Here is a 14,863-nt window from a genome sequence, read left to right on the forward strand (position 1 = left end):
CAATATATGGGAAGAGGCAGATGTATTAAAAACGTTTCTTCGTGAAATAAACGATCACTGACAGCATCTCGACACAGAACAAGAAACCCACCTGCCTCCACCCGCGGGGCTGTCTCCACCTTCCCCACCACAGGAATCCTTGACTTTGAAGTCCCTTGTGGACTGTGATAGTCAGACACTGCCTTCAAAAATACTGGTCATTCTGCCCCCTAGTGTTCTGTCTGGTGCATGGGGGCTCATGAGAGCTGACAGTAACAGTCCCTTGCTATTTCACCCAGAAACTTCCCCGCTGTGTAAATCAAAGCTTCCTTTCAGAAAACCAGAATGAGGCCGCATCACATGGGGGCAGGGGAGACGGAGGCTGCCTCACAGCCCATACCGCACCCCCCATACCTCACCCGCCTGCCCACCGCACTGCACTTTAGGACCACGCCACCCACGAGAAGCCCAGGAAACCGGGCTGGCAGTGTCAACTCTGTGATTCTGGTATCGGCACGGGAACCTTTCTTATGGCATCAGTCTCTTTAACACTGAATTCCTCAAACCAAATAAGCTAATCGCACATGGAAAGGTGTCATTTTTTTTTTTTACAGTAGAATTTTGCCGTATAAAAAGCTTTCTTTCATGCCACTTCGATTTTGCAAACGCCTCCTCTCTCTATAGCTCTGCTGATGTTACTGTTGCACTGACATCAAGCCGTTAAGTCACAGACTTGTGCGTTTTACAGTATAAAAATGTTGCCCTTGACATCCAGATCTACTCTAAGCCACTGCGGTGCGTGTTGACGGAAACCCATTTTTTTTAACCTCCTGGGCAATCATGTTACCGTAGAGTGACCGCATGCGTGGCTTTGCCAAAGTCATGAGGCTGACCTTAGCTCGGTGACCACTGCTAATGTTCTCGGCCACTCACAGAACAAAACAAAAAGGCCACTGAGGAAACTGTAACACGGGTACTAGTGGATAACCAGTGACAGAAGGGGCGAATGTCTCCTCATGAGATGCCAGAGGCGAGACGAGAGACGGGTGGCATTTTATCTCCGGCACAGTATCTCTGCCAGGACCCCCTGGAACAGTGGTTCGAATCCCCGTTCTACCGCTGAGCAGGGCTGGGACCCTGGGCAAGGGACTGGCCTCGATCAGCTTTCGTTCTGTCACAGGGGACATGGGGAGAATGACGTACCCTGCTTGCTGGCAAGTTACTGTCATCAACAGTGGAAGCTACAAGCAAACTGTTACCCACAGTTTGGGTAACTTAATTGCCCAGTGAGGCAGTGACGTCATATGCCTTGTGGCTCAGTAAGAAATCAGTTAGTTCTATTTCCTAAATTTTCAAAAACTCAATCTTGATAATGTCCTTGAAAGAGATGTAAAAACAAAGAAAAGAAAACCCTTGGCTGACATTTCTCAAGGAATTCACTTTCTAAAATAGCATTATTTTCATTCTGTAAAAAAGGTTGTAGGTCAGGCAAAAGTAGTCTCTATCAACTTTGATTTTTTTCCCAATTAATACTGAGTTAAAGGACAGTGATTTTTAAGTCATGCTAAAATACTTTTGAACTCACCTGAACAGCAGCAGCGTCTTGGTTATTATAATGATAGAGCAGTCCAAGTGCAAAATACCTGAAAGAAAACAAGGCGGTAAGTATACCCTCTCCCCAACCACCTGCTGTGGGCAGCACCCACCCAGCAACAGCCCCCGGATTACCCTCTGGTCTCCCATATTCAGTTCAACTCAGAGTTCAACAACAAATTTCCAATGACAAAGAGATCCTCATTTCTGTTTATTTACTTCCGATATTAAAATGTATGTCCTAGGGACGCCTGGGTGGCTCAGTCAGTTAAGTGTCTGCCTTTGGCTCAGGTCATGATCCCAGGGTCCTGGGACTGAGTCCCACGTCGGGCTCCCTGCTAAGAGGGGAGTCTGCTTCTCCCTGTGCCTCTGCCCCTGCTCGTGCTCTCTCTCTCAAATAAATAAAAATCTTTTAAAAAAATAAATAAAATGTATGTCCTATCAATTTCCAAAAAGGATCATATTCAAGTCTAGGATAAGCTGAAAAATAAAATCATAATTACGCTACAGAAAATCCTATTTGGAATTGCTTTACAATTTCCTCAAATATTAATATAATTTCATATCTCTTCAGATGATCACCGCTAACCCATCACAGAGTGTTAGAAGAATATTAGGAAGGTGTGTTACCTGAGCTATTACTGAAAGATGGGGTCAGGAGTCTGAACATGGACAGCAACACAGGCCCACAGTGCCCAACCAGCGCAGAGAACACAAGGTCGGGGACGGTCCGGGGAGGGCACCCAGGGTCCTAGGCCCCAAGTTTCAATTCAGGTTCCCTTACTTAGGGACTGTACGGTCTTGAGCAAGTGGAATGTCTGCCAGGTCCTTCATCTCCTCACTTGTGCATGGAAAGGGTGAGGGATAACACTGACACAGCCCGGGCGGTGTCCTGCTCACTGTCCTCCCCCCCCCAGCTGGTGAATGGAGCAAGCTGACCCGGAGGGATGTGGGATTTCTTCCCTCCGAGAGCGAACTCTTAAGGTATCAAACTATTCACTGGGGCCCTCCTCTTTTCCTTAGCCTTTCAGGAAGTTACACTGACTCTCTGGACCCTACCATTCCACGTCCCTATCATGAGGCATTAGTGTATTTTCTGGTCCTAAACAAAGTAACTCCCTTCCATAGCATAGCTGGGAAACTGAGGGAAAGTGCTGGGAAGAGCCCATACCCACGTGGAGACCCATCGCAAGCCCCTGTTCAATTGGAACAGGATCTGGCTCTGTAACCCCATGGTTCCCGTGGGACTTCGTCAGTCCTTTAATCCATTTTACATAACAAAAATCACAGATGAATCTTACTGCTTAAAGGAGTCTGGGGATCATCCAACACGTTTAAAGAACTCCCGCCTGCCCCCTGCCACGTACCTGCTCAGAACGAAGGAGCACTGGCTCTTACCCAGTCACTGTGGTTAACTGCCCTTGTGCGTAAGGCAAGGGGGCGGCTGTCTACCAACTTGTGCTCATAACGAAGGCAGAGTTTAAAGCCATACACTTTTATCAACGAGATCAAGAAGTCTCCCTTTTAATCTATTTATCCAGATGTCTATCTATGGAGGTCACAGTGTTTGGTCATCAGTGACTACAGTATGCTATGAACTTTACCAAAATACAGGTGGTGTCATCCACGGGTGAATCCTACATGGAACGGTATGGAGAGGAGTGCTAAGAATCACTTCATTTACTAACTGGGCCTATGACAGATTGTGAGAGCGCAAGCCTTCTGAGACCCCTCCAGTCATCTGCAGACCATGCCGAGGGGGGTCTAAACTGAGGGGGTGCTGGGCTGTCACGTGAGGAGTCTCCTGGGGCCTCATGCAAGCGGCTGCAGCACCTTCACAGGGCCCCTGGCCGCACGTGGGAAGGAAACACTCACTTGTTGTGCTTCTCCAGCCAGGCAGCGCTGTCTGTCAGAAGACAGGAGTTCTCGGTGACCAGGAGGTCCAGCAGACTGTCGTGGTCGGCCTCCGCGTACAGCTTGAGCAAGGCCGTGTCGATGTCCTCTTTGTAGCCATTGGCGACCTCTGTGCTGCGGACTTCGTTCAGGTAGCTCATGAGGAAGCGCTTACACTTGGCCATCTTGTCTTGGTCCCCCTGGGTCAGCTGGTTCAGGTCCGCGTACTCGTGGAGAGGAGGATGGGATCGTGTGAATGAGGAGGAGGTGGGCAACAGGAAGGGGTAGAGAGAGATCAGCTCCCGGACGTCAAGCTGGCCGCTTCTGCAATTACAGTGTCAGACTAAATGAAGCAAAAAGAGAGAAAGAGTACACATAGGCACACAAAACAACCTCGGGGGGCGGGCCCGTCTGCACCCGTTCACGGGGAGCTGGATGTGTGGGTGAGCGCGGCAGAGCCACCGTCCTAGCCGGCGGCCCGTCCTAGCCGGCAGAGCACGGCCAACTGTGCACGCGCACAGAAAGACACACACCCCACCAGTGCTGACACACAGTATAGAGACACCCGACGTGGTCCCCCCACCGGCGGAGCAGCAGACTCCCTGGAAACCAAGGCCAGGAAAGGAACACGGAGGGAACACAGCACTGTCTGGTCAAAGGTGAAGTGCCGTCCTTCCGAAGCCAACGCTTCTCCTGGCATCAAACTATGAAGAGGTTTCCTCACCGACCCACAAAGGGACTTTGCCAGGATGTGACTTACAATTTCCTCATCAAAGATCCTACGACGGGAGCCACGGGAGCATTCGTGAGGCTGGTTCTGTGGAGACTCTCAATGGCCTCTCGGAGCATAAGGTTAGACCACAACTCCAACGGTGTCCTAACCTCGCCAGGCTAGGGAGCCCATCTGGTGACATCCACCTCTGCTTCCCTGTTGGCCACGTTCCCCCCGCCCCGTGCTGCCCTCCGGCCTGCTCGTCCTGTCCACCATGATGACAGAGCCAGCATCATGGAGCTGCAGACCGCAATGCTGGCCCCACAGCAGCCCCACCTGTGGGCTCCTCTTACGGAAACAGACACAGGGCCCCCAGACATGAATGGGAACCCCAGGTCCAGCCTGGGGTCTACACTTCCTGCAACGTTCACTGCATCCATCTTCCTTCAAGCTCTGACAGTCTCCCCTCCTCCCCAGCTTCCGGCCTCTGGGTCTCCTTCCTTCCACTCCTGCCCTCTCCCCACCATCCATGGTGCTGGGCCTCTCTAAGATAAACCCCAGACCTCTGAGCACAGGGGCCACTCCCGAGGCCCTACAGCTTCGGCTTCCACCGTCCCTCCGACACTCTGATGCTTCAGCCCCAACCCCCCCTCCAGTTTACACACAGCATGCCTCAGCCTTTGCTGCCCTGTTCCTTCCGCCTAAAGCAACAGCCCTCCAGGGCAGCAGTTTTGCTCCCTGGGGGACACTGAGCAATGTCTGGGGATACTTTCAGTCACCACTGGAGGGTGCTACTGGCCCTGACTGGGTAGAGGCCAGGGCTCCTACAAGGCACAAGAGAGCACCCCTAAACAAATTATCCAGCCCAAAAGGTCCGGCCTGTATGGTTCTCAATTTGGGAAGCTTCTCATCATTGAAGATGCAGCTAAACCCCAATCGGAGCCCGTGCTCTGCGCCTGCCCCCAGAGCGTGCCACCCCCACTGTGGAGCGGCCCCTGCGCGCCCACCCACCGGGCACACAGCCATCATCCACATGGCGTGGGCACGCCATGAATGCACGCGGCGGTCTCACCCTGGCGCTCCGGCTCTGATGCTTGGGCCAAGCCCGCTTCCTGGGAGGCGTGCTGACCTGACTGGACATGAGGACGGGCTTACGTCCACGTCCAGGGGAGCAGACACAGAGCGGAGGGGCCCACGGCGTGAGGCACACAGAGGTTCTCTCTCGGGTGCCGACCACGACGTGTTGGCATTGTGGCTTCTAGTACTGAACTGAGAAGGAATCCGAAGACAAGTCCCACATCAACGAGGGAAAAAAAATCCCACTTTATTAGCAACGTCTGCCGTGGGCACAGGAAGGGAAAGTGGAAGCTCGCTTGCTTCGGCCTGCCTGCTTCAAGGGCCGATTCTCTCAGTCACATTTTTGACAAAAACGGAACAGCCATCAATTTATGCTATGAAGGGGCTGAAGTATGAAAGACAGGAGGAACCTTGTACTAATGACTGACAGGCCCTGCACTTACTCTGTCACAGAATCTGTGAACTCTCCTAGGAATAGATTATGACCGTTTGCACCCTGTCCCCAATTTTTTTTTTAAAGATTTATTTATTTATTTGAGAGGGAGAATGAGAGAGAGCACGAGAGGGAAGAGGGCAGAGGGAGAAGCAGACCCCCTGCCGAGCAGGGAGCCCGATGCGGGACTCGATCCCGGGACTCCAGGATCATGACCTGAGCCGAAGGCAGTCGCTTAACCGACTGAGCCACCCAGGCGCCCCACCCTGTCCCAAATTAACCCATGAGAAGATGGACCCAAATGAGGAGGTTTTTGACACTGCAGGGACAGAACAGGTAGGACGGAAAAGAGCTACGTCCACAGGGACAGAGAATCTACGTTAGTCCCCCAGGAACAGATGAGAAGAGCACACAGAACTGATGTAAGTGTAAGTTACACAGGGCATCGCTATTCACTAAGTGACCCCTTCTTGACTCAGAAGCCTGCTCCTTCGGCCAGCCGTGTGACAGAGCAGGAGGCCGGAGCAGGGGTGAGCCCTACGGCCTAGAGACCAGGCGGCAGACGGCGTGTACAGAGCTGTGCTCTGCTCCGGCCGCTACTTGGATGTGAAGGATCTGTGCGGATGCTTTATATACCCTTTATCCTTGAGATAGCTCCAAAATGTGCAGGATCTCGTCTAGTTCGATGGTGTGAAAACTCAGGTCCTAAGTTGTCCTTATGAACGTTTCCTTGTGAAGTCTTTGGAAAGAGCACAGTTTCCACCAGTCTTCCCAGGGGCACCTGTTCTAGTCCTAAACTTCTAATTGCCTGCAAAAATCTCTGAAGAGAAGGAAAAGTGAGCAAGAATAGCATTTCCCTAGGAATCCTCCGCGTTATCGAGTTCCCTCTAGGATTTCCTCCTCCTCTCTTAATGGGATCGTTATGGGCGCCTCCTCCTCCTCAGCCTCCACCCTCTTTGAGACACAGGGCAGGTAAACTGAGGCTAAGGGGTGGGAGCGAGGAATGAGCACCGGCGGTGGGTGCTATTGTCAACAAGTCTTCCCACTTCTCCCTGAAGCACAATCTAAGCATGGCAACATTTCCCTTCACGGCCTCACGGTCGAGATGAAGGCTTTGACCACAGGGGGACACCTGGGAAGGCTCGCTACCAACACCTCAAATTACCTGAAGAGCTCTTTAGCTTCCAGGAACTGAAGTTGTGCAAACTGTATAAACCCGGCCTGCTGCAGAATCCTTCTGTACATTACCTGCAAGGAAAGACAGGTTTAGTTCATCTCTGAGAGACTCCGTAAAACCAACACAATGGGGAGAAACCTTCTGATCAGAACCCAAGTCAAATGTTCGTGATTACACAGAAATTGGAAGTTACAAGCTAAAGAAAAAAACATGGCATATATGAAATTATTTTCAATACAAATATATTTATGTGTGTCTGTGTGTCAATCCACTCCTCATTCCTGAAATAAAGTTGTTCTCTACTTGACTATTCTTCCCTCACCTTCTCCACAGATCTTCCCCATAAATCTCATTTCCTTCCCCAATGTGTCCTCCTCCTCCTTAACTTGCAGGGCTGGTGATGGCTTCCACTTCTGGTGGTTCAGATGGAGAGCAACAGCTCCAGTGTCTCTGGAGGCCCAGAAGCTGCTCACCCTGCTTCCATTCCTCCGGAATTGACACATCACTTCTGAGTATCCCTCAGAACACAGGACCAATGCCATTTAATCAGTCAATAGCTAAAGCCACATGCTTTCCTAGCCCAAGCTGGGGAAATGCAGTGCATTCCTTCTCCTGGAGCTGCATGGTCCACAGCCACACTCCACTCATAATTCCTGCCGTCAAGGTGCCGGGTGATCTTTGCTTCATGCAGACTTCCCTGACCACAGAACTTTTTCCTCGTGACACCCAGCAAGAGCAAAGCGCACTATAGAAAGCTCTCCCGTGGTGTCTTAATTCCACCTTCCCTGTCGCTGTCCAACTTCGTCAGTGCTGGAGTCCAAGCCTCCTTTGCTTGCAGTAGCCCTTGTACATGCCTCTTCACTCTGTTCATTCTGGTGCCATCCCACAGTCAGGCCGTCACCCCCTCACGATCAAAGGCTCCAATCACATTTCAGACCCTGTGAGTTCAATTCCTCCACCTTCCAACCACTGTGCTCTCGTGTGAGCCATGAATTCCTTGGCGGCACAGTGCATATGTTATTCCTCTTTGTAACCCCACACCCCGGCATAACACCTGCCATTCAGGAAGGGCTCCTGGATCTGAAGAGCTATCTCCTCAGTATTCGTGAACCCAGAGGGACAGTCTGCTCAGAGATGTTAAGATCTTAGCCCAAAGTTAGTGAAGTCTTAAGTGGCTGAGCTGGGATTTAAAAAGCAGACCTTTTGGATTCTAAATTCTTTCCACTCGCTGAGTCGCCCAGGTACACAGCAGGCTGTTACCCATTGAAGAAGTGAGGAAAGTGGAGACAGTCGGCACCTAGAGGCTATCAATCCTGTTCCCTCACATCAGCTTTTAAAGGGCCTTTCGCTGTAGTTTTGAAGAGTTCTCAAAAGTACAGCATTTCCTCCCTATCCCCATAGAAATTCCTTGAAAGAAGTCAGAAAGGGCAGGTTGCTTTTTCATCTCTTTACCACCTGCCTTTACCTTTCTTCCCTGATAGCAGCTATTTGTGGCTTAAAAACTGGCCCCAACAATAAGCAGACACAGGAGTGGATCAAGGTTCTGTTGTACAGGAATGCCAGCTCCATTTCTGGAAGCAGACATGATGAAGACCATCCACTTAGCAAAAAAGATCAAAAGGATCCATCAGCTGCAGTAGAAGAATTCTTGCTCACGCCCTGGCCTGCTGATGCGAAATCAGCCGAATCACAATTTACTCCTCATGGTTGCAGGATTCAAACGCCTTCTACTCTTTCCCTTCCTAAAAGGAAATAAAAACCACTTTTGCGAACACTCCCAATCTCCAAGAATATGGGGTTATTTTCTGTATTCTAGTCCACAAACACTACAGGCAGACTTAGAAGAAGCATGCAAAGAGATCCCGTCATCCTGAATATAAGCACCTAGATGCGAAACCACGAATGATACACAACACACCACTGACTGAGACCTACAAACACCCGATCAGAAACTTCGGCAAGCACAGCCAATTCCTGGTGCTCTGAAAGTGACCACCTCCTTCCCAGACTGTCCGCTCTGACCGACAGCTCCCCTGGCACTCCACTTAGGTGATGCGGAACTGCAGACCTGGAGCCAGGTTGGCCAGCAGAAGGACAAGAAGGATGGCCATGAGAGGAGAGAGAACAAGCACATCTGTTTATCTCCCCAGCATCAGAGCTAACGCAATGGAGTCCTCAGCTGTCTTTTCAACTTAACCGATTTGTCCCCTGGCGTGAGGCAGCTATCAGAAGTCCCAGGCCAGGTATGTGCATTAGCAAAACTGAGCTCTAAGTAGTGCCACTCAGCATGGACTCTGTGCAGAGGCGGAGGGCCCCCACAAGCCAGCTGTAAGAGGTCACGTGTACTCTGAGAGCAAGGTGAAAGCGAAGTCAAACCCTCTGTTACTACTATTCTGTTTCTCAATTGAGATTTCTAAACTGTCATGCTTTGGGTAACTAGAAATTTTGTGAAGCAGAAGATTCTATTCTATCTGATTTAGAAAGAGGCTTTTTTAAGGGCAGAAAAGTCCACTGCTAGGGTCAGGCCTTGATCCCCCTCCCACCTCAAGGGTTCAGCACTTCGGCTTTGTCAGTGGGCTCATCTCCAGGAGAGCAGGGCCGATGGGCACACCCCCCTTCCTACCAAGAATGATGTAAGATCTGTTGCAGACAAACCACCAGGTGCAGTCATTACAAACCAGATATAAACCATTATAAATCCAGAGGAGAGCCGACTCTTGACATGAGACTATGAATAAGATTCAGGTTATAATGCCCTGTAAGCCCAAGAAGAGTTGGGATATATGGTATATACATATCATTTCTGTAAAATGAGTACAACCAGACTTTAAACAAAAATTGATAACGAGGGGCGCCTGGGTGGCTCAGTCATTAAGCATCTGCCTTCGGCTCAGGTCATGATCCCAGAGTCCTGGGATCGAGTCCCACATTGGGCTCCCTGCTCGGCAGGAAGCCTGCTTCTCGCTCTCCCACTCTCCCTGCTTGTGTTTCTGCTCTCGCTCTCTCTCTCTCTGTCAAATAAATAAATAAAATCTTAAAAAAAAAAAAATTGATAACGAATGTTAGACTTTTAACTGTATTTATACCTCTTCCTGTAATACATACTTAAGTGGTGGGTTTTAGGTGTCTTAAAAACTTATTTAAGACTCTTCTCACTTAGTTATTGCCTAAATAAAAACACCTTTCTGAAAATACACTGGGTGAAACAGTTGTCCCACCTAAGCGGCCATGACATTCTCCATCCTGATTAAGTTTGTAAACAGATGTGTATGTGTATATACGTGTGTGTGTTAATTGTAAATGTTGATATATACAATATATACATAAAAAGTATTTGCATGCCATATACACACACACACACACGTATATACACACATCTACATATATAATACAAATCCATAATGTATAAAATAATGTATTTTATATATACCCCTTCTTGGGAATTCACAGAAAGATAGTAATAAAAATATAATACATGATATGTGGCCTCTCAGGGATCACAATAGGTATTAGTGTATTAAAAGCTCTGAGAAATCCTCCAGTTAAGAAACCCAGTTAATGCAACCGTATAAAACAGAACCTTTCCACTGTGTGCCCATCCCCATCCCAGAGCCAGGGTCTGGTGACATGCAAACTAGAAGCTCTGCTCAGGAATCAGCCATGTGATGGACATGCATGCAAAGCAGGAAAAGTGGTCAGTCCCACAGGTGGGGATGGTGGGGGCCAGCGGGCACGGGGGCCAGAGAAGAGGCCTGAGGAACTCAGCATGCATAAGGAAACCTACCCAAAGCACAGGTCCAAACTCTTGCAAAGGATACACTAAGAAATAGGAACACATAGCTGTTTAGGAAGAAAAATGACATTCTAAGGGCAAGAGACCCCTTGCTCTTTGATTTTTTTTCTTTACACACATGCATGTATTTTTTCCTCCTGTATTTTTTAAGGTTTATAATGGAAGTGATGCATTCATATAGCTCAAATTTCAAAACATTCAAAGGGATTTAATGAAGAGTCTCCCTCCCATGGCAGTTCCCAGCCAGTGGTACTCCAGAGGTAATCGATGCTATGAATTTCTTGGCAGCTGCAGAAATACATGATGTATTTATAAGCCAACTCTTTCCCTAATTTTGGTAGCACTACACCCACTGTCTGCACTATCTACATTTTTAATTCGTCTTTCACAGATCCTTCTGCCTCGACACACAAAGTCCTTGGTTCTCGTTCCTGTCTCCACGGTGTCCCAACAGCCCTCTAGACCACAGCGCATTCAACCACTCCTCCACCGGCAGCATCTGGGTCGTTGTTTTTCTCTTTAAACAAACAATTTGATCGTGAAGAGTCTTCTCCATTGGTTATTTTGCATTTTTGTGCTTAGACGTGTAGAATACCCCTCTAGGAGCAGAACTGTACCGTGTAACTTGGAGAGAGATTCTCAGTTTGCCCTCCTGCAGGCAATTTACATCCTTAGAAGTGATATCTGAGAGTGTCCATTTCCCCACACCCTCAGAGAGTATCCTCAAACCCTCTGATCTTTAACAATCTGAATGGAAAATAACTTAGTGAACTTGTAATTTGCACATCTCTGTATGAATGAGACAAAATATCTTTTCAAACATTTTAAGACAGGTGATTTCACCTTCTATTAAATATCTGTTCATATTCATTTTTCTATTGGGCCATTCATTTTTTTTTCTTATTTATTTGAAGGAGGTCCTGACATTTTAGAGAAATCAGCCTACCTTCTGTGCTTTAAACTGCAAGTACTTTTTGCTACTTATGTTTTTAATTTACTTATAGTGGGTTTTGCCACGTAGAATGTGTTTGTGTGTAAATTTATTAAAATTTTAAAAATTACTTTAAAATGTTTCAAAACCAAGGTATCTGGGAAGAGAGTCACAATGCAGTCTTTTTAATCTTGCAGCCTCCTCATAAAAACAGAACAATTAGTTCATAGCAGTTCACAACAGCCAAAGGGTAGAAGCAATCTAAGTGTCCATCAGTGGATGAATGGATAAAGAAAATGGGGTACATCCATACAATGGAATATACTATTCAGCCTTAGAGAGGAAGGACATTCTGACATACAGGTACTATAGTATGGATGAGCCTTGATGACATTATGCTAAGTAAAGTAAGCCGCGGAACAAAAGGACAAATCCTGCATGAGTCCACTTACATGAGGTTCCTGGAATAATCAAAATCAGACGCAGAAAGTGGGGAGGGGGATGGGGAGGGGGATGGGGAGGGGGATGGGGAGTTAGTGCTTAATGAGGACAGAGTTTCAGTTTTGCGAGATGAGAAGAAGTTCTGGAAATGCATGGTGGTGATGGTTGACCAACAAAGTGAATGCACTCAATGCCACTGAACTGTAGACTTAAAATGGTTAGGATGGTAAGTTTTATGTTAATGTGTATTTTACCACAGGTCAAACAGACAAACCAATTGGGGTAACAAAACCAAAAACTCGCTGCCAACATATTTATAACAGCATGAAGTGACTCGGCATGCCCACAAACCAAAAGTGCAAGCCACTGGGGACACACCACCACCAACTACAGGAACCAGGTGGTGTTAGAAACTGGGGGTGGGGGGAGAAGTGGACAGAGGAAAAGGGGGATATGAGGCCACAAAAACCAGAGTTCCCAAACCACTATCAGGAACCACTGGAAAGCCTGGCAGGCCATTTACAGATGGCAGGGGAAGGGGTCTTTGCCTGCTCCAATTGGCCAGTAAGTGGTAACAATGAGAAACTGAGCTTGAAAGACAAGGAAAAACTCCTTTGGGCATTCAAGGTAAAAGGCCAAGACACTAGAAGGGCAAGGAATTCAGACTGCCCTCCAATATTTATTGACCCTTGATGGCAAAACATAATCGTGGAACTTATTTAAGTTTCTTATTGAAAGATAATGTAAGTCAAAGACTTTAGAGCCAGCCACACTGGCCTTCAAGTATAAAGGCTGCAGAGGAACTGTTATCGACGTGCGGGGACAGTGTTCCCATACGCCCATGCTGGGACATCTGCTGGAGGAACGATCGCTGCCGAAAACCAGAGGACTGGAGAGTCAGCAGCATAAAATGTTCCCCTGAGCATTCAGTACACATCTGCCCTGAACAAAGATGGATAAATATAAGGGAGACAGGAGATGGCTATGTGTGCAAACAGTAGAGACAATGTGACCATCAAAAACCAGGGGGCCATGGGCAAGTGACACAGAAGTATAATACGCTCGCGGACATGCTGGGGATAAAGGGATGTGACTTTCACATGGACGCTGGGAAAAAGGAGGGGAAGGTGCTAAGAGCTCACCAGCTAATTTCAAATGCTGCTCAAAGGGGGGAACCAACAGACAACAGGAGCTCTCCCCCAGCAAGAAAAAGAGAAAGCCAAAGGACTTTTATAAAGTTAATACCATCAGGGTAACCATTAGAACAAAAATCACAAGTTTCACGCCAAAAGAAGACCCAGGGGGCAGGGGGAAGACAGGTGAAGGGAGGAAAGACTCCTTTGAATGAACTTTGTAAATATTTTACATAATCATAAAACAAAATTAAATTCCAAAGAGTGATCCCTAGAAAACAAAAGTCAAACAAAGGACCTAACTACATAAATGAAAGAAGTGGTGGCAGGTTTGCAGAGAGGACGTTCTCCAGTGGCTCGGGCACACAGTCACCTGAATGCACGGCCCACCTGGGACTTCCTGGGAGGACAGAGAGAATGGCAAGAGGCAGCACTCACGGGACAACTGGGAAATGTGAACACTGATGGGACTCTGTTCTTCGAAGGACCCTGGGATGACTTTGGGGAGTTCCACAGACCGCACTGTGGTTACATTGAAAAGGGGACATCTTGCCTTTTAAAGATACATACTCAAATAGTTTTGGGTGAAATAGAAAAAACACCCCACAAGTATCGGAGTTCAAGCTTAAATATGAATACTACCTACAGTACATGACATAAATCAGGAGAACTTTCTGACACAAGCCTTTGTTAATGCAAGAGATCTCCTTACTGCCGCTTTCTTTGTAACATCTTACACCTTAATACAATGGAAGCCCACCTTTCTTTTTTTTTAAGATTTTATTTATTTATTTATTTGACAGAGAGACACAGCGAGAGAGGGAACACAAGCAGGGGGAGTGGGAGAGGGAGAAGCAGGCTTCCCGCTGAGCAGGGAGCCCGATGCGGGGCTTGATCCCAGGACCTGGAATCATGACCTGAGTCAAAGGCAGACGCTTAACGACTGAGCCACCCAGGCGCCCAGAAGCCCACCTTTCTTAAAGATCTAAATTCTCTGGCCCTTTGGAATCTCTAGAAGCACTAGTCTTTTAATCCCGGTCCCAGAATTAACTTCATGATAAACCCCTCCCTAGTTCAGAAGTCAGTGACACAAAACCAATACTTGCTTTAAATTAAAAAAGGGGGTTGGGGGACAGTGACAAGCCTGTCCTCTGGACTGTGGTCCCCTTTCCTCTCCTTTTCTGGCTTCTCTAAGCCTAGGGTCCAGCATTTGGTTGCAAGCACCCGAAAGTTAAAATAAGTAATGTACCTCATCATCACAAGCATCACATCTCATCCTTAAAAACACATACACATTCAGGAAAAGTTCTCTCTAAACCTTTTCTGTCAATATTATTTTTCTCTTACCACTCTGTTTTTAACACAAACCTTCTGCTCTGCAGTCCATTGTGTACCAGCTGTTTGAAGATCAGTGAGTTTCGGCCCAGGCGGGACCAGGGTGCCAAGGGACAGAAAGAGGGCAGAGTCTACCTAGGAACTCGGGAGAGCAAAGCCTGAGGGCGGTGCAAACTGATGTGTTGAGCGTTGACACACAAACTGCAGAAACGCAGGGGAGGGATCGGTTCTGCCTGGGGGGCACGGGGAGGACTCCGAGGAGAGGGAGGGGTAGGCAAAGTACGGAAACCATACTGCCGAGTCTGGAAGCACACCCAGTAACGGGAACCAGCCTAAATCACAAGTCGGGCATAGGGGGAGGGCGGA

At 48.1% G+C, this 14,863-nt stretch overlaps 1 protein-coding gene across 2 annotated transcripts in view; it reads right to left on the reverse strand.

The window, feature by feature from the left end:
• The window catches only part of TGFBRAP1 (transforming growth factor beta receptor associated protein 1), a 66,029-nt gene that overhangs the window by 11,837 nt on the left and 39,329 nt on the right, over positions 1 to 14,863 (reverse strand). For both annotated transcript variants that reach the window (XM_045885271.3, XM_064572667.1), the window contains 3 exons: positions 6,853 to 6,935; positions 3,448 to 3,789; positions 1,565 to 1,622 (listed from right to left, as the gene is read on the reverse strand). In XM_045885271.3, coding sequence (XP_045741227.1) covers positions 1,565 to 1,622; positions 3,448 to 3,789; positions 6,853 to 6,935 — 483 coding nt within the window. The remainder of the gene's footprint in view (positions 1 to 1,564; positions 1,623 to 3,447; positions 3,790 to 6,852; positions 6,936 to 14,863) is intronic.

Source organism: Mirounga angustirostris, unplaced genomic scaffold (assembly GCF_029215605.1).
Source record: "Mirounga angustirostris isolate CCGP_5_RB_7025 unplaced genomic scaffold, mMirAng1.0.hap1 SCAF_10, whole genome shotgun sequence".
Lineage (NCBI taxonomy): Eukaryota > Metazoa > Chordata > Mammalia > Carnivora > Phocidae > Mirounga > Mirounga angustirostris.